This window comes from Enhydra lutris, unplaced genomic scaffold (genome assembly GCF_002288905.1).
Source record: "Enhydra lutris kenyoni isolate GAN:26980312 unplaced genomic scaffold, ASM228890v2 scaffoldscaffold22, whole genome shotgun sequence".
Taxonomy (NCBI): domain Eukaryota; kingdom Metazoa; phylum Chordata; class Mammalia; order Carnivora; family Mustelidae; genus Enhydra; species Enhydra lutris.
This window is the reverse complement of record NW_019154106.1, coordinates 8,931,566-8,950,046: the sequence shown is the minus strand read 5'-3', so window position 1 is coordinate 8,950,046 and position 18,481 is coordinate 8,931,566. Positions and strand designations below refer to the sequence as shown.

Sequence of the window (18,481 nt, the reverse complement as noted above, 5' to 3'; positions counted from 1 at the left end):
AGAGCCAGAAAGCACCGGCCGGGCCCAGCCGCCAGGACCCGGCGCGGGCGGGGTGGGCGGTGCGTCCGACTCGCGGATCCAGAGGCGCACGGCCCGCCCCCCGCCCCGCCCCGCCAACTCTTCCCGCCCCGCAGCCAAGCTGGCACGCCCGGCGGCGGTGGGGAAGAAAGGTGGGGGGTGCGGCCCTGAAACCCGTGGGCGGAATGTAACAAGCCGTCGACCAGTTGGAATGCTACTTGGCAATGTTGATGAGGAGCCATAGAAATAAATGTACACGGTCTTTGACCAGCTCATCCTCTCCGGGGAACTGAGCCATCCTCCGCCCCACTGACAAAGGCATCTTTGCAGAACACAATTATCTGATCTTGTCATCACCTCCCTGCTTAAAAATTCCCCATGACACCTCAGTCACTTAGGATGAAATTTAAGTGCTAGTGGGCTGGTTTCCTCCGTTTTATTTGTTTGATTGTTTGTTTAGAGCCCTCTCTGGAAAAGTGAGAATAAGTAAGCACTGCCTTCGGTGCCTGGCAAGACTGTACCATGAAGGGGCGCCTGGGCGGCTCAGTGGTTAAATCCTCTGCCTTCTGCTCAGGTCGTGATCCCAGGATCCTGGGATTGAGCCCCGCATCGGGCTCTCTGCTTAGCGGGGAGCCTCCTTCCTCCTCTCTCTCTGCCTGCCTCTCTGCCTACTTGTGATCTCTGTCAAATAAATAAGATCTTAAAAAAAAAAGACTGTACCATGGAAACTTGGGCTAGTGCGCCATTTCATCTCCCACCATTTGCTGCTAACTTGTGCATATTGCAAAACAGACCCTCCTGCTCTTCCAGGCCCTTTGCACCTAACAGCCCTTTGCCTGGGATGTCCCGCCTCTTCTGTGGGACTGCTTAACTCCCAGTCATTTGGAAGACGGGATCCAAGGTTTGCTTTCTAAGGGAATTCTGCTTTGAGCACCCCCTTTCCACCTCCCAACTCCACTAGAGATTTATGTGACTAAGGCCTATTCAATCATCACAACAATCTATACGATTATGCTATTATTAGTCACAGGAAACACAGAAAAAGGAGACAAGGTCACAAAGCTGGTAAGTAGCCAAGCTAGGATCCACAACCATGCGGTATGCAGTCACTAAACTACTATGCTGGGTTGCCTTTCCATCGTGGAGTGAATAGCACCTGCTTTGGAGTTGGGCATCCTAACTCAACTCCTTACCTGTAGCTTCAAACCATTTAGAACTTCAAATTTCTCATCTCCTCCCAGGTGATCCTATCTTTTGAAAGACTGTGAAGAGTTAATGAGAATACACAGAGCATGTCTTGAATAATGAGAGATGGGGCCCCTCGTTTGTAAACGAATAAATGCTGAGGAAATGCAGGAAGCAAATAAAACAGGGACACAGTATTCACTACAGTATGGCAAGCGTATTAGAGAGAATACATATATTCTTTTTTTTAAAGATTTTATTTGTGAGAGAGAGAGATCACAAGTAGGCAGAGAGGCAGGCAGAGAGAGAGAGAGGGAAGCAGGCTCCCTGCTGAGCAGAGAGCCCAACGCTGGGCTCCATCCCAGGACCCTGAGATCATGACCTGAGCCGAAGGCAGAGGCTTAACCCATTGAGCCAACCAGGCACCCCGAGAACACATATATTCTAAATGTATCCTGAGGTCCAATGATTAAAAATTTAAAAAATCCTTAATGGTATAGTACCACGTCTTTTTTTTTTTTAAGATTTTTTTTTTAATTTTTTTATTTTTGAGAGAGACAAAACATGAGCAGGGGAGTAGGGCAGAGAGGGAGAGGCAAGCTCCCTGCTGAGCAAGGAGCCTCATGTGGGGCTCAACCCCAGGACCCTGAGATCATGACCTGAGCCGAAGGCTGAGGCTTTAACCCACTGAGCCACTCAGGCGCCCCTATTTTTTATTTTTTAAAGGTTTTATTTATTTCCTGGGATGGGGGAGAGACAGAGGGAGAAAGAATCTCAGGCAGGCTCCATGCCCAGCTCAGAGCCTGGCATGGGGCTTGATCTCACAGCCCTGAGATCATGACCTGAGCGGGAAACCAAGAGTCAGACACTCAACTGACTGAGTCACCCAGGCACCCCTACATCCAGTTAATTTAATTTTATTTTTTTAAATATTTTATTTATTTATTTGACAGACAGAGATCACAAGTAGACAGAGAGGCAGGCAGAGAGAGAAGAGGAAGCAGGTTCCCTGCTGAGCAGAGAGCCCGATGTGGGGCTGGATCCCAGGACCCTGAGATCATGACCTGAGCCGAAGGCAAGGGCTTTAACCCACTGAGCCACCCAGGCGCCCCATCCAGTTAATTTTAAAGATAAATTTGAAAGTATACGCTACGCTGAGACATAGGTATGCGGACAGGGAAATGAAAAGGGTCAGAAAAAATGAAAATGTCTTCCTTTTATATTTCCTTTAATGTTGGTACAGTGGATATACAACAGACACAGATTGAGGGAAAGTGGGGGAAATCCTTGGATTTCCTGGGAAATGCCCAGACAGCATGGTTCTCCACCCCATGTCAGTCATTCATTTCCACCCACTTCAGACGCAGGTGGACCCTGACTCAGGGGTGCCCACCTTCAATATCCAAATGAAAGGTAAAAGGGGGAGTAGTCTTGCCCCAAACTCCCAAATTGTTCTCAAAAGCCCACCAAAGCCACCAATGTGACAGGGCACTTTTGAGAGTATATGATGGGGATTGGGATCAGCTCACTGCAGCCAACAGGCATAACACAGCTGGGGCCTGATCCGAAAAGGAAAGGCCCATGAGCTAAGAATGGTTTTTACGTTTTTACGCAGTTCCATGGCCATACAAGTACCTACGTTTTATCTTTGATTTTAATCGTCTGGAACTGCAAAGCCTACATTATTTACCATCTGGTCCTTTAAGGAAAAGTTTTCCACCCCCCTCTGCTCCTTTCTGAACCTGAGGCTGGAGCAGGAAGGAAAGTCTGGGACCTGAACAAGTTCTGGGGCTGAGCACTGAGACTCAGATAGGGCCTCAGGCTCCTGGCCTTCTACTCCCCACGCATCTCCCCCAAACAGGCCCCCCGCCCAGGGCTGCTCAGGGCAGCAGCAGCAGCCGCCTCCTCCCAGGGAACCCAGGCTAAGCTCTCCTCTCCAAGCCTGGGTTCAGCTGGGCCCCAAAGAGGCCCCCTAGGCTGCTTCAGAGCCCTACTGCGGGCTGGGAGGCCGGCCGGTGGGGGCAGCCCCAGCGCTCACGCAAGCAGAAATGCCACACCAGAGCTAAGCAGGTCAGCAGGGCCAGCACCGTGCCCACCCCGATGGCTGTGTGCACCAGGGTAACGGGTCTGGGGGGCACGGCCAGCCTGCCGCAGGGCCCGAAAGTCGGGCCACCCACCCCCTCGAGGCCCTCCCCACCTGCCCCAGGCACACTGCTTTCTCCAGCCCCGTTGGCAGCCACCACGCAAACGACATAATCTCCCCCGGGCTTCAGTCCTTTCAGTTCTGCTCTGCGGACCGTGGAGTTGAGCGGGGGCCCCTTCCAGGTGGCCCCACTGTCTTCCCAAAGCAGCAACCAGTACTGGTGGACCGGTGAGGAGGGAGCACACCAGTGCACCACTGCGCTCCCGTCCTCGGCCACCACGTGCACTTCTCCCAGGCGCGGCGGGGCAGGCGGCTGGGCAGGGCTGGAGAGCCCAGGGCACATGCAGGCTCTGGGCCCGGCCCTCTGCAGCTCCTTACATGGCACCTGCAGGTGCCGGCAGCTGTCATAGTCACAGAAGACAGGCGGCAGGGGTGGCTGGGACGTCTCATCTTCCTCCTCTTCCATAAGATCTTGAGGGGCCAAGGGCCGTGTTCTGGGAACTAAGGAGAAGGTGACAGCCAGGAGACACAGAAGGCAGGGAGAGCCCGGCATGGAGTCTGGAAGGGAGGGAGGTGGAAAGGTAAAGACTGTCCAGACCCCACGCCTCCTAGGGCCCCCTCCCTCAACGAAACCTCTGGGGACAGGGACACACAGCGGGGGCCAAGGAGAGAACAGGAAAGAGGAGGGAAGGGGGCAGACACACTTATTTGTCAACCCACTTCTGAACCGGCTGTGGACTTGGTTTTGGGGGGATGGGGGCAAACATGGGCTGCCCGCGAGATGGGGGTGTGGCCCGCAATGGGTGAAGGCCCAGAAATGGTTAATGAATAAGCAAAGTTCTGGAGGGGAAAAGAAGAGGAAATGATTTACTCAGCCTGGAGAAGAAAGGTGGAAAAATTCCCAGCAGCCACCCAAAGAAAAGATCTCGGTAAAATAATTATCAGTCAGCGACACACACAAAAACCCGAAAGTGACAGAAATGAGACGGAAGAGATGGTATAGAGGGGGAACCTTAAGGACCTCGGCATCCTCCCCACCTGTTGAAAGAGCTCCATTCCCTGCCCACCCCCACCTCCCCCCACCCCTGGGCCCCAGCAGCCCCTCACCAGCCGGTAGGTCTCACCGTGGTGCAAATCTCCCACCAGTGGTCTGTGGGCGTGAGGCTAGGGCGACCCCGGGAGCACAGACTTGCGGGCAGGTTTGTCAGTGAACTCAATTTCAATTCTGTTTTGGCTCGAAGCTTTTATACTCTTCCACTGTGATGTCACCACCTAGCCCCCCCCTCCACCAGGCCCCCCCACCCCCCTTTCCCGGTGAATGCCAAGAAGCTGGCGGTCCCTTCAGAGAGCCTGAGTCACGGGGCCAGGGATTGGGGTGGGGTGGGGAGACGGGAGTCACAGCAGCTGTTTCATCTGGAGGCCAGGATGCCTGGGTTCGGAGATGAGAGTGGAATGTGGAAGGCAGCCAGGAGCCGAGAATCACAAGGCTCAAGCTATGTGGAGGGATGAGGAGGGGCGCAGAGGAGAGAGGGCCACCTGTCTGGTATCAGAGAAGAAAACAGCTGTGACAGCATGGGGCCTGGGCTACAAAATGCTGTTTTGGTAAAAATCATACCACATCCATGGCAGTCATTTCCTGTCTTCTGCCTCCCAATGGACAGAGAAAGGGAGGGGTGCAGAGGCCGGAATGATGCGGCCTAGCTCTCCGGACCCGCCCTGCAATGATCCCCCTCTCCAGAGTCACGTGGATGGAGTAGGCCAGATGGGTTTTCTCTCCTTGGACTTTCTAGGCCTATGAATGCAGACAGCTGTACCTAGAGCAGTCCAGGTCTGGAGGCCTTCCCCCTCGGCAGGCAGCCCCCCAACAAGACAGTCTCCTCCAATGCAGGAAGGCGGGGAGGATGCCCGGGGAACATGGGGTTCTCAAGTAGCCCTGAATCCATTTCAAGGAGTCAGGCAAGCAACTGGCATGAAAATAGTTTATTGGGGGAGCCACAGGATAGGGGAAGGGGTCAGAGGAGAAAGGACTGGAATGTGAGGACTCTGCCCTGTTCTCTTCAGGAACTAGAGCAGGTGGGGCGCTGTCGGAGATTGTCCCCAGAGGGTTCAGAGCTGCCCAGAGTCTCCAGGGCAGGGGTGGGGGAGGGGACCAGGGCGGGAGCAGAAGCAGGCAGGTTGGCCTCCGTCAGCAAAGCTGCGTCTTCCCAGGAGCCTAAGCCAGAGGAGGGAGAAACAAAATCCGCAATGGGAAATTAAGTAACCGAAGGCTCTTCTCCCTCAACCAATATAACCTCCTCCCCACCCACCAGCCACCTCCACTCCGCCCAGACCTCCGTGCCCCGGGCCCCTCACCATCACTGGCCTCTGGCTCCAGCTCCTCCTCTCCATTCAAGGGCTGCTGATCTGCTTTCTCCTCCTCAGGGAGCTGGCCCTCTGCAGCCACAGGGGGAAGGCAGAGGTCAGACTAGAAGAGGCTGACCAGGACAACTGAGGACTTGTGGGGACTGAGAGAGGGAGGGAGGAAGGAGGGGGAGGGAGGGAGGGAGGAGGGCAAGCTGCGGACAGTACCTGCCCCTGGGGGATCTTCAGGGCTCTCGCTGTCCTCTGTGATGTCTGACAGCTGGGTCGACTCCTCCTGGCCTTGGGGTCCTGTGCCTCCAAAGTGGGTAGAGGACGGGGGTAGGGCTAACACAGCTGCCTGGGCCAAGCTCACCTCCTCCAACCTGTCCTCCGCCCCTCAGCTCAGCTGTGAGGACCTAAAGCTTGGGCCACACAGGAGCCCCCGCCTACCATCACGTTTACCTGCATGCCGGGCAGAGATCCGTTGCTGCACTGCCTTCTGGGAACCGTCTCGTTTCCGGACGTTCACCTGAGCGGGACAAACTAGTGAGCAGCAAGGCTGGGCCTCCCTGACTGTGATCTGGGCACCCCCCCCTCCGCTCCCCAGCCCTTGGCCACGCCCCAGCCCTCTCCTCAGAGGAGGATCATGGAGTGGAGGGGAGGGGAGGGGAAGGAGGTCCTCTGTGACCTGCAAAGAGAAGCGGTGTCGGGGCCAGATGCTCCCCCACACCCACTGCATGTAGCTGAAGAGCACAATGACGCTGAGGAAGGTGAAGTTGCTGGCGACGCCGATGAAGGCGCAGGTCATCGGGAAGTTGTACAGCAGGTACCTGAGGCCAGAGGTGGGTGGCAGTTAGCGGACAGCACCAGCCTCCTCACTTCCCAGGAATTGGTTCTAGGAAAACGCAAGCCAGTTGCACTTGAGGACAGCCCCCCTCGCGCCGGCGTTGGCACGCCCTCACCTGAGCCCGGTGAAGTGGGCATGGATGCGGAGCGAGGCCCCGTACATCTGGATGCGCTTGCTGTGGATCTCAATGATCGCTCCGGTGGTCGGCACGTACTGGGGATGGGACAGGGGAGGGGTGTCAGGCCACGATCCCGTGGCTGTCACTCTTCCCAGCCCAACCCGATGCCCCCTCCCGGCATCTTCGTGGCTGATGGAGCCCAGAGGCTCGGCAGGTGGGACTGTGGGCTCCTGAGGAGAGCGGTCCCTAGTCTTCCCTCACCCCTCACCGAGTTCTCCCTGTACTCCGGGTACAGTTCCACCTCCAGGAGCTGCTTCTGCTCCGCAAAGCCAAACAGCAGGAGGCTGGAGAAGACCAGCGTGTCAAGCATCTGGAGCAGGTCTGAGCGGTAATGCAGCATCACCTGCTGGGGCCAGAAGGGAGAGGCTGGGGACAGGTACCCCCCAATTTCCACAGCCCAACCCACCCCCCAAAACCAAGCCTCCTGAGCAGTCTGTGAAGCCGGCTGCTCTCTCATTTTCACCTCCTACCACGATCCCCCACCCTTGGCCGAACCATCCCAGCTGCCCCAGTGACAGGTCTGCCCCGCCTGACCATGTCTCCATTCCCCTCTTCTAAGAACCTGCACAGGTTAAGCCCCACACAGTCTCTGATCTTCCCCCAGGCAGATCTACCACCCAGAATAGACTAAGTTTCAGGGCGCCACCTGAAGCTTTTCTCCATGAAGACATTCAGAGATTTGTTTCATCATGTGGCTCTGCTGACGATTTACGTAAGAATGGGGTCTTAATATTTACTGAAGACCCACTATGGGCACATAAGCACTGCACATGTCTTCATCGAATCCAGTCTAGTCTTGCTACGGGACTATTACTAACATGCCGGGTTAGTAGTGCTTTGTAACCAACGGGTTAAAGAAGCTGTCTCTTGGCTAGTATGTTTCTGAGTGAGGATTCCAGGTCTTTGGGGCCCTAAGGAAGCCCATTTTGGCTCCCCTCTTCCTACCTTTCTGAAAGCTGGACACACTCATCAGATATGTGGGGCGTCTGTCTGGCTTGGTAGACTGATTCCTCTTCCCCATTGTGAGGAGTCTGTGACCTCTGAGCTGGGACGTTTTCTCCTAAAGCCCTACCCAGATGTTCTGACCCCTGCTGTCAGCTCCGCACCCTCCCAGACAGGCCAGGAACACTTACGGAGCGCGAAGAAGTGGAGATGATCCGGCCGCCTCTGGTGTAACATGAAATGGTCACTAAGAACATGCCCAGATCTTGATTCACACGGGACTCTGGCAGCTCAAGCTCTAAGGTAACACGGTACGGCTGTCCATACATCAGCACCTGCCCAAGGCAGCCCCCATCTCTTTTCAGAACATTTATTTGTTTAGATGGTGCTCTGTTCCACCTCCCCTCACCCCTTCAAACTTGGCCACCACCAGCCCCCCTGCCCTTGCCTAGCGCAGCAGGCCGCTCAGTCTCTCATCCCAGGAAGGTGCTGCCCCCTTATGGCGGCCGGGACCCTCCCACTCCTGAGATCAGCATCCTGTGACTTGGCTGAAACCAGCTCTGTTCTGAGAAAGGCTGTGTCACATTTCTTTCTTTTTTTTTTCCCAAAAGTGAACTGTCCTGTTGCCAACTGGGCCATGTGTGACTCAGCCCTCTGTCCCCGTGAGGCCATCCCCCTGGGCCCAGCCAGCTTTCCCTTCCAGTATTAATTAACCGAGTGACAGCAGTGTGCACCAACTCCCAAGCCATCCCTTCTCGGTCACTGTCGCTCCACATCAGCTTTATGTCACTCTGCGTCCCCTACCTTGCTTCTGTGGATAGAACCCTGAGATGCCTAGTGGGAAGGTTTCTTCACTGGGATTAACATCCAAAGGTTCAAGATTTGCCACCGAACATACCCGGGTTTTTCCTGACTGTTCCTCTATTCTTCTAATTCTTTGTTCAACTATTCTTTTCCAAGCATCACCTCCTTCAGGATGGTACACAAGAATCACAGGGGCAAGAGTAAAGCTTTTGTTTTTAAACAAAGGTAACGGATTTAAAAGAAAAAAGGAAAAGCCCATCGTGAACCACCCCCCAATCCAGACGTGGCTGAGGGTGCTTTGAGCACTACCACTAGGGTAAAAGGTGGAAAATCACTGATTAGAGTCTTTCTTTGTACGGGTTCTTATTTCCAGAATGAATTATCTCTTGAAAAAAATGGATTCCATGAGACTCTAGGCCCTGGAAGAGGCCAGAGGAAGCTGGTGGCCTCACCGAATTCTTGGAAACATTTTTTAGGGTGGGGGAGCGCCACAGGGAGAGGAGAAGAGATGAAGCAGGTTCCACACCATGCATGGAGGCCAACGTGGGGCTCCATCTCTCACAACCCTTCTCAGGGTCATGACCTGGGCTGAAATTGAGAGTCGGATGCTTAACTGACTCAGTCACCCAGGTGTCCCTGGAACATTTTCACAGGTAGCTCTCTGGGTGAAGTGGAGGAAAATGGGGACGGACTATTAGCTAATCGGTAGGAGTTTCCGACTGAACTATACATCTTATACGGGTGAATTGTAGGATATGTGAGTTTTCTCTCAACAAAGCTATTTTAACATAGGTTTTTGAACTAGTAATTCTGGCTAAAAAACATCATTGCCTCCAATGGGACCCACCAAATTGACCACCAGATTCTTGTGAATGACTCCGTGCCTTTGTGCACATCGGATGGGCAGACTGTCCTTCTGTTCCCCCATTCCGACACAATGTCCACCTTTCCTTCTAAGATCCACTTTGAGCCTTGCCATCACCAGTTTCATACTGATCCCTCAAATTCTTCTGAAATGCGGAAGCTGTACTTTCCACTTGGCTACCTAATGCGATGTATCGATTTCTCCATCAATCCTGTGACCTCCTTGAAAACAGGAACCCATCTTCTACTTCTAGCAAAGTGTTACACATAACATACATACATGTTATTTATTCTGTTCCTTCCTTCCTAAAGGTTCACTGTAAATGGACAAAATGATCAACCTGCTTTAATTATCAGGGACCACCCTGATCGGCATCCCTGACATCGGATCTCCCCTTGCCCCGCACCTTTCCCTTCCTCATCCGGCAGCTTCACACCCAATTGTTTCGGGCTCCCCGAGTCACTGGCAGGATCTCCACACCACGCAGCCACACAATTGTAGGCACCATTTCAGGGCAGACGTACTGTGGTTTGTTTCTAGCTCCTTCTCAACACAGTCTATTTATTATTATTTTTAGCCACAAAAGTACATCAAATCAATGTCTTCACTGAAGATTCTGTAATACTCTCTAAACTCCTTTTCTCAGTAGCCGGATTAAACAATAAATCTTGGGGCGCCCGACTTGATTTCGGCTCAGGTCATCTCAGGGTGGTGAGATCGAGGCCCTTCATCAGGGTCTGAGGTGGGCGTAGAGCCTGCTTAAGATTCTCTCTCTCTCCCTCAGCACCCCCACCTCAAAATAAAGAAATACATACACACATACATACAACAAAACGATGACTCTCTGCCTCACAATATCCAATCTTCCACATCACAACGTCCACTGGGGTCCCAACTCATTGGACCTGCTAAGTCTTCTTGACGGTGTCTGGCTACCTCCTGGTCCAGTGGAAGAGGTCACAGGACACACACAGCCGGCTATTCGTACTGCCACACAAGGCCAGTCCAAACACCAATCCCAGGGCCCCCCAGATGCTAGAGCTCACACTCCTCCCTCCAGAGTGACCATGTAGATTTATCCTGTGTCAGGAAGTGTCCTCCCATGGACCACTTTAAAAAAAAAAAAAAAAAAAACTTTTCAGAGGATTTAAAAATTCTTAGTACACATGGCCACTAATTACTACGAGTTATGTTGTTGACTAACAACTCAGAAAACTGGTGAGCAAAAACGATATGGATGCTCCAACGGTCCTCTGAAGCACGCCGGGGTCGTCCTCTCTTCTGAGAGCCTCCAGCAACTTGCCTATTACAAACACATGCATTCCCACTCTGCATTTCCCAGGGCTTTGGGGTTCGCTAAAGCCCTACTGGCCTCTGGCCCATCCCCCTGGTACAGTGCTCTCTGTAATGCACATCACACACATTTGTCAAGAGTTTCCTAACCTCACATACAGGCTTTCAAAACTCCTGGGTGGATTGCAGCCTCGTCCGGGGAAATAGCTGATTGGTTCACTTAGGTTCACTGAGGTCTAGAACACATCTCATCTAGTAGGTACAGCCTGTTTGAAACGATCTGAGAAGGGCACTGCTAACATCTGGGCAGGAAATAATCCACACGATTCAGACTTTTTCTTTAACCTCCCTCTCCTCGAGAGCCTTCCTCTGAGTCTCTACTGCTCAAGTCCTGCTCGCCAGGTCTTTCTCAATCCCTCCGATTCCAAGTCTCCACAAAGTTCTCATGAAACCTCTCTTCTGCTCCCATACTCACCCGGTCACGTCCACCCTTAGCCAGCGAGACATTGGCAACAGGGAAGGAGCAGAGTAAGGACGAGGAGGAATCACAGTCAGTCCTAGATGAGAATGGGGATACTCCACTGAGTTACAGAGTCTGCCTTACCTGTCCGCACACCTCCTGGGCCCCCTAGGGCTCCCTCTTGTCCCCCATCCCTTCTTCCAGAACAGGTACCCTTCTGTCAGAGAGAGATGGAAAAGAAATGCAGCCAGGAGATTCAAGACACCTGAGCAGTTTTCAGTCTCTTCGTGCTACTTCAGCTCATTTCCTCTCGTTAGAGTGGAAAGTCTTACACGGGACGCAGTGAACACCTAGTTGAACAATTTCAGATTGAAGTGTTTAAGATTCACTTGGGGAGAGCTTGATAAAAATGCAGATTCCTGGGGACACCTGGGCGGCTCAATCGGTTAAGTGTCCAACTCTTTTTTTTTTTTTTTTTTAAGATTTTTTAAATTTATTTGACAGACAGAGATCACAAGTAGGCAGAGAGGCAGGCAGAGAGAGAGAGAGAGGAGGAAGCAGGCTTCCTGCAGAGCAGAGAGCCTGATGTGGGGCTCGATCCCAGGACCCTGGGATCATGACCTGAGCCGAAGGCAGAGGCTTTAACCCACTGAGCCACCCAGGCGCCCCAAGTGTCCAACTCTTGATTTCTGCTCAGGTCATGAACTCGGGGTCCTCGGATCAAGCCTTGTGTCGGGCTCCCTGCTGGGCGTGGAGCCTGCTTGGGATTCTCTCTGTCTCCCTCTGGACCTCCCCACCAACTCCTGGGTACATGTGTGCTCACTCTCTTTAAAAAAAAAATTAAAATTAAATAAAAAACAAAAAAAAGGAGATTCCTAGGTCCTATCTCCAGATTTAGTAGTTCTGGTCTGGAGCCTAGTTTGGGAAAATCCCAAACAATCCAAAGAGGGTCTTTTCTTCTTCTTCTTTTTTTTTTTAAAGATTTTATTTGAGAGCTAGCAAGCGAGAGGGAGAGAGAGAAGCAGGCTCCCTGCTGAGTGCAGAGCCCAACACAAGGCTCAATCCTGAAACTCCAGGATCATGACCTGAGCTAAAGGTAGACACTTAACTGACTAAGCCACCCAGGCCCCCCCCCCATAGATGGTTTTTAAGAGGTTCACAAATCTCAACTTGTAACAAAAATTATACATGGGCATGCCTTTATGTGTGTGTGTGTGTGTGTGTGTGTGTGTGTGTGTGTATTTTAGTAAGGTCTACATCCAACATGGGTCTTAATTCATGACCCTGAGATCAAGAGTCAGAGTCATGGGGGCACCTGGGTGGCTCAGTGGGTTAAAGCCTCTGCCTTCAACTCAGGTCATGATCTCAGAGTCCTGGGATCGAGCCCCACATCGGGCTCTCTGCTCAGCATGGAGCCTGTTTCCTCCTCTCTCTCTGCCTGCTTCTCTGCCTACTTGTGATCTCCGTCTGTCAAATAAATAAATAAAATCTTAAAAAAAAAAAAAAAAAGAGTCAGAGTCATGTGCTCTACCAGCTGAGCCACCCAGGTGCCCCAGTGCAAACATGTTTTTACGGCAGAAGGCCCAGAGTTTTCATGAGATCATGCCTCCTGAAAGTTTAAGCAGTTTTGACTTAGAAAGCACAGTTCATAATCAGGGACTCAAGACAGGAAAAAAAAATTAACTTTGAACCATTGGTAAGAATCCCCCAATCAGCATCTCTTCACTAGTCCTACTGCCACTGTTAAGCGAAAGGGTGAGAATTTGGCAAACTCTGTAAAATCAAAAGGAACTGAGGTCCCAGGTAAGAAGCAGGACTCTGGGACTTTGTGTACCTTGTTCCCTTGTGTTTCCATAATCTGTGAGATTATGGGAGTGGGAGAAAGTAATGTACAAGGCAACTTGAGGCTTTCCTAATACCTTCTCTGCTGAAGGCCAAGTTGAGTTCTAAGATGACCTAAAAGAGGTCTACAGTGGCCCTAAGAGAGATCTGACCTAACCCAAACAGAACTGATCCTCACAGTGACAGTCTAAAAGGGGGATTTTCTTCTTCTTCTTTTGAACAAATATCAGCAACCAGAGGCAGAACTAGGACCTTAGAGCCCTACCAACCCAAAGCTTCTTCAGCCTTGGACTGTGAAAGGTAAGAAGTCATATAAACACACTGGGCTCGAATCTTCTCCTCTGTAAATGAGGGGTTGACCTGAATAAGCACTAAGTGCCCTGACAGCAATTCTCTCAAAGAATCCCTCTACTTTGGTAGAAGACCCCTCTCACCTGTAGTAGAAATGCACGGGGCTGAGATGGCTGACTGTGGGCATGTAGGAATAGTAGAAGGAGCCATAGAGGAAGACAGACACCCAGAGCAGGAGGAGGATGGTACAGAAGAGCACCCCAAACTGTAGCAGCAGCTTGCGAGCACGACCTGCCAAGACGTGGCCCACTTCCTGGGCCCACAGTAAGGCAGGTAATGGTGGGTCATTGACCATGGCAGGGAGTGCAGAGTGTCTGGCCCCAGATTCAGGCCTTGAGTTCCTAGCTGCTCTGCCACCTGGACGCCACCCCTGGCCATGGGATGAAGCAGCTGGTGGTTCCTGGAAAAAGACAGAGATGGGGAAAGAATGGCTCTTTTCCTAGGGGAGGTGGGGACAAGAAGGACGAGCTTACTGGACTGGCTTGGAGGAACTAGAGAGAGCAGAAGACAGCCAAGCCTTTGTTTTCATATGGCTTTTCTCCAGATGACTGCGTTTCTCAACCAATTATCCCTTCCCTTTTCCTTCACTGTGCTTTCTTTAGCCCCACTGCCCCAACACCTCAGCTGAACTTGTCTTCTGGGCACCCGAGTCTGGGACCAGCCACCGGGATACTCATTCGTAACAACACACAACACAGAGAGGATGAACACTTTAAAAAGCTTTTACACACACGATGACACCGAGTCCACACCGCGAAGTGGCTGCACCGACAGAATGTGCGACTTGCCTAGGGTCGCACAGCCGCACTCAAAGCCAACAGCCCAAGCGCGGTCACAAATGCCTCCCAAGTTTCTCCTCTTCTCCAGAGTTGCGCTCGCTTCCCGCCAGGGCCGCGCCCCACGCCCGCTAGGGCATCCTGCACTCCCCGCCAGCACCTGACTCCGGCTGGCGGTGGGCGCGGCGCCGGGAACCCGGACCTAACCGAGCCAGCGAGGAAACCAGATGCTCGCCAGCCACCAGGGCTCTGCAGACTCACCAGCTCGCAGAGGCTGGGGCAATGGCGAAAGGGGACTTCCGTCTCCCGCGGAAGCCCCGCCCCCTTCCGCCGGCCGCCTTTGTGGCCTGGCGGGGCCGGACCTCACTCCAGGGCGGGGCCCGGCGCAAGGGGCGGGGCCTGCCAGGCGGCGGGTTTCCCATCTCCGCGCGCTGCATACTGTCCCTCCCTGCCGTCCCCCTCCCAGACCCGAGAGGACAGGCGCCTCCCGCCAGGCCTCAAGATAAGGCCCAGGGCATGCTATGAGTCAGCAGCATCCCCCTCAGGCCGCCCCTCGAGGCCGCAGTCCCGGCCCTCCACCCACACCTTCACCACCGGCCATCTAAACCCCCCCGCAAAGGGGGAGAGGGGCGGGCACCCAGCTGGCGCCCACTTTTATCGCCCACAGCTCCTTGGACCCGTAGGCGTCCGAGGCAGAGAGCCCTGCTGGCCGGCCGGCTGGCGGGCCCCTATCACAAGAGTGATAGCATTTCAGCTCCGTGTTTTGTCTCCAGCATTTAGAACGCGACCGACCTCCTCCGACCCTAACTGGACTGTCTCCCTCAGGATCCCTGCAGCGCGTTATGTACACTAGATCTTAGCAGACGGTACCTTCTATTTTGTATATGACTATTCACCCCAGATAAGATTCCTCAGAGAGTAAGGTTAATATTGTGTCCATCTTCACATTCCACGGAGCGCCAGCCACAACCCTGCAGGCCTGGGATGTAATCTCTCAAACCAATACCCACACTCCAAAACCCACCCTGGAAGCTCATCTAGTTCAAGAAACATCCGAAGACTTTCCCCACAGTGTCCCCTACCTCTTCTTTGTCCGATTCTTTGATATGGTATCTGCACACCTCTTTTCCCCCAGCTTCTTCTCCTTGTTCTTTAGGCATCTTCCTAATGAACCTCGTTGCCCCCGGATCTTCCACTCGAGTCACTCGTGGCTAGAACATGAAGTGGTTGGTGATCTAGAAGCTGATACCTGTAGTTCATCACATTTTCCTGGATATAGGGAATGGAGGGTCCCTGGGAAAGAAAAGAAGATTCAGGTACTACATGCTATGTCAGAGCAGAGGGAGGAGGGAGAAGAGGGGCGACTGCCCAGCTGATGTCAGATTTTCAAATGAGCAGGGTCCCCCGCAGCCAGTACAGACTCCACAGCAGGCGATGTCACGGGTCCAGACCACCCCATTTGGGGGGGGGGGGCAGTCGGCCTGGGCCTCTGCTCCTTCCAGGTCCGTCCTAGTCTGGATTCAGAATGCCTGCAATGGGGGAAGGGCAGCTAGTGAGAGTTCACAGTGGGGGTGTGCGTAGGGGCTGCAGTCACCAGCCAGGCTCCCCCACTGGCCAGGCAGTTGGTATGCTCCAGGATCTGAGCAGCTCCTTCTAGCATCCTTCATCCTTCAGGTACCAGCGTCTGGGCAGTGCCTGAGCTGCCGGAACTGGGACTAGCCCCCGGCAGACCTCTGACCTGACCTCCCCAGTGAACTTCTTTGTATCAGCTGCTTCTGCTGCTACCGCAGATCTTTTCAGCTGCAACTCCCTGCAAGGTGGGGCACCCATCTCAGCCAGCTTTTGTGCACTCCACTGACTACTCCCCAGGGCTGCTGCTGCCTGTGGCCTCAGGTAAGTAGGGAGCATCCTGCTTTTCTCCCCCTGGGGCTCAAGGGGGCAGGGAGAGGGGGGTTACATGTCCTCATCAGGGCGGGGCTTTTTCTGGTTGAGGCTTTCAGAGCTGGGAACACACATGGCTGGAAGGGCTGAAAAGCCTTAAATCATTTTTATGTCTAATGATCCGTGGCCCAGGCCGTAGGGGGGTTTGGGTGGCATTTCATCCCACCGTCTCCATTTCCTTGGCCCAGGAAGACAGGGATGGGAAAGACCGCTAGAGGATGAGGATAAGAGGAACAAAATACTGGGACACATGACCCCAGTCTTGTAAAGATTGATGAAAAAGGAGCACGAAGGAGGGGTCTTCAGATGAGATTATGCGGCCCCTCACGCCCCACATCATGGTCTTAGCTATCCCTCTCTTTTCTCCAGGATGAAAGGGGAGACCCCTGTGAACAGCACTATGAGTATTGGGCAAGCCCGCAAGATGGTGGAACAGCTTAAGATTGAAGCCAGCTTGTGCCGGATAAAGGTGGGCAGACCCTGGGTCCCATTAGTTGGCCCAGTTGTGTTGTAGGTCCCCAAATCTCAGGTTAAGAGATGTTTTCTTTCCTGGACTGCCTGCCATCAGGGGAGGAGTCTCTGGCTCTGTAAGGACAGCTGTCCTCTGGCCTCTGTGGGGGATGAGGGAAGCGAATACTGTCTGAAGAAGCCCTAGGGATGGCAAAAGATAACCCATTTGGGGAGGGAGGCAGCACTCCCTCTCAGAGGATCTGGCTAACAATTCCCCTCCTGGCTGTGCCCCAGGTGTCCAAGGCAGCAGCAGACTTGATGACTTACTGTGATGCCCACGCCTGTGAGGATCCCCTGATCACCCCTGTGCCCACTTCGGAGAACCCCTTCCGGGAGAAGAAGTTCTTCTGCGCCCTCCTCTGAGTTGCCCTGTCCCCCGGCACAAGCTCTTCACCTTTCCCTCTCCTAGGCCCTTCCTTAGGTCAGTAACTGTCGTGAGCCCCTGAGGGTCCCTGCATTCCCATCCCTAGCCCTTGTCCAACCCCATGAGGTTATCTGAAGCACAAAGGTCTCCGTCACCGATCTGTCGACCCCATTTCCTCGACCACTGCGGAGGACCCCAAGTACCCCCTGATCCAGGGCCCCCTTAGCTCCATCCCCAGAACGGCCGTTCAGACTCTGCCAGCGTCCTGCCGGCTTCTCTCTGTGACCCGCTCAGACAATGGAGAGAGGGATGGGCCGAGGGATGGGCCGGGTGCTTGCTCTCAGTCTCACCTGGAGCTATGATAAGGGTAAAGCCATTTGAAGAATAAAGTCATCCAGAGTCTCAGAGGACAGCTCCTGTGTTAGCGTTCTTGGGGAGAGGATCATCAGTCTGTAGATCTGGGAGTGTGTGCGGCAGGTGGAAGGCTTGGCATACCCCAGGAATAGGGCCAGTCAAATCAGGTTAGACATTGTCTAGGATCGGAGATCGCCGGGATTGGGGGGATGGCGGGCGCGAGAGAGCGTCTCAAGTGGAAGAACTAACTTACAATAGACACTCAGAGGCTACGGAGAGCACTCACACACACACACACACACACACACACACACACACACACACACGCAAGCACACGCGCGCGCGCAAGCACTGAACACAAGCGAAAATGAAAACAGACCGAATAGGGGAGATCTAGGGAGGGATTCCGAGAGCATTCGCAGACCGCAGGAACTCTGGAATCGAGGGGAGGAGCGCGGCTCCAATTCTGCGAAGGGGCCGGTTTTACTTCTAAGATGGCCGCGCCCACAGCGGGCCCCTTTCCAAGATGGCCACCGCCATGGGACTTGCGCCAATATGGCAGCCCCACGTCACTGGGTTTCACCGTACAGGGCTTCCGAGCTAGCCCCATGCTTAAAATGGCGGCCCCAGGCAGCCAGAGATCTCAATATGGTCCCTTCTGTGCTCATCTGGTCTCAAAATGGCTGCCCCTGCCCTTGCCAACTCGATGCCCATTCCTACCCACCCCGGAGTCTGAAAATCGACGTCTCCCCACCCCCTACCATCCAGGTGAAGGCACACGGGTGGCTATAAGCAAAGATCGTGGGACAAGAGAACCCTCGCAAGCACAGTGTAGGAGGCATGCGGGTCGCAGGGATCTTGCGAGGGAATCTAGGCTCTACAACTTGCCAAGTAGAGGTTCCCTTTGGGGTGTGCCCGGCGCCGTTCCTCAGTCGCCTTCTGGTCTCCGTAGGAGCTAGATAAGCTCGAAATTGTTTCAGGTTGGGTTTCCTGGTAGGGCTTGCAGTGTTCCCATTTCTCCCTCAGGCCAATTCTGTCACATCCGCCAGAAGCAACGTCCCCGCTCCTAGTGTGCCTACCAACCTTCGTAGTGGCCCCAGCTTGCCATCTGGCCAGATGCCAAATCCAAAGCTTAATGTCTCACAAGCGTCTCCCAGACTCAAACTTGGCGGAGGTTTATAAGCCCAGGATGCTTTTCTAGAAGCCTTTTCCAAGGGTGAACATATGGAAGTGGGACCAGCGCCAAGACAGGAAAGGTAACAGTCCCG

General features: G+C 53.6%; 3 protein-coding genes across 8 annotated transcripts; 1 reads left to right on the top strand and 2 right to left on the bottom strand.

The window, feature by feature from the left end:
* Positions 1 to 3,150: 3,150 nt before the first annotated feature.
* LOC111150296 (LRRN4 C-terminal like) lies at positions 3,151 to 4,536 on the bottom strand. Its single transcript, XM_022507747.1, has 2 exons — positions 4,454 to 4,536; positions 3,151 to 3,904 (listed from the first exon to the last, which is right to left on the bottom strand). The coding sequence occupies exon 2, from the start codon at positions 3,897 to 3,899 to the stop codon at positions 3,186 to 3,188; it is 714 nt and encodes a 237-aa protein (XP_022363455.1). The 5' UTR covers positions 3,900 to 3,904; positions 4,454 to 4,536; the 3' UTR covers positions 3,151 to 3,185.
* Positions 4,537 to 5,311: 775 nt separating this feature from the next.
* Positions 5,312 to 17,610, bottom strand: LOC111149565 (BSCL2, seipin lipid droplet biogenesis associated). Of its 6 annotated transcripts, none has more exons than XM_022506663.1 (12): positions 17,593 to 17,610; positions 15,127 to 15,337; positions 13,352 to 13,668; positions 11,091 to 11,172; positions 7,845 to 7,988; positions 6,920 to 7,054; positions 6,649 to 6,746; positions 6,375 to 6,516; positions 6,149 to 6,215; positions 5,915 to 6,001; positions 5,699 to 5,779; positions 5,312 to 5,558 (listed from the first exon to the last, which is right to left on the bottom strand). In XM_022506663.1, the coding sequence occupies exons 2-12, from the start codon at positions 15,202 to 15,204 to the stop codon at positions 5,404 to 5,406; spliced, it is 1,386 nt and encodes a 461-aa protein (XP_022362371.1). In that variant the 5' UTR covers positions 15,205 to 15,337; positions 17,593 to 17,610; the 3' UTR covers positions 5,312 to 5,403. The 6 variants fall into 6 exon arrangements, with proteins under 6 accessions (XP_022362371.1, XP_022362372.1, XP_022362369.1 ...); XM_022506664.1 differs by lacking the exon at positions 17,593 to 17,610 and adding an exon at positions 17,210 to 17,512 and having other exon boundaries at positions 5,915 to 5,995; positions 15,127 to 15,573; XM_022506661.1 differs by lacking the exon at positions 17,593 to 17,610 and adding an exon at positions 17,210 to 17,511 and having other exon boundaries at positions 15,127 to 15,573.
* On the top strand, positions 15,582 to 17,185 carry LOC111149566 (G protein subunit gamma 3). The gene is made up of 3 exons (XM_022506667.1): positions 15,582 to 15,937; positions 16,355 to 16,454; positions 16,730 to 17,185. Exons 2-3 carry the CDS (start codon positions 16,356 to 16,358, stop codon positions 16,856 to 16,858), a joined length of 228 nt encoding a protein of 75 aa, XP_022362375.1. The 5' UTR covers positions 15,582 to 15,937; position 16,355; the 3' UTR covers positions 16,859 to 17,185.
* Positions 17,611 to 18,481: the final 871 nt, after the last annotated feature.

What these genes read in the sequence shown, in the direction of transcription:
- LOC111150296 (XM_022507747.1), bottom strand. Translation starts at nt 3,899, where the DNA reads ATGCCGGGCTCTCCCTGCCTTCTGTGTCTCCTGGCTGTCACCTTCTCC.
- LOC111149565 (XM_022506663.1), bottom strand. Translation starts at nt 15,204, where the DNA reads ATGCCTAAAGAACAAGGAGAAGAAGCTGGGGGAAAAGAGGTGTGCAGA. An exon ending in GCCCACTTCACCGGGCTCAG is followed by an intron (nt 6,517 to 6,648) that starts GTGAGGGCGTGC and finishes CTCTGGCCTCAG; the next exon opens with GTACCTGCTGTACAACTTCC. An exon ending in GGAGCCAGAGGCCAGTGATG is followed by an intron (nt 5,559 to 5,698) that starts GTGAGGGGCCCG and finishes CCTCTGGCTTAG; the next exon opens with GCTCCTGGGAAGACGCAGCT.
- LOC111149566 (XM_022506667.1), top strand. Translation starts at nt 16,356, where the DNA reads ATGAAAGGGGAGACCCCTGTGAACAGCACTATGAGTATTGGGCAAGCC. An exon ending in CCAGCTTGTGCCGGATAAAG is followed by an intron (nt 16,455 to 16,729) that starts GTGGGCAGACCC and finishes GCTGTGCCCCAG; the next exon opens with GTGTCCAAGGCAGCAGCAGA.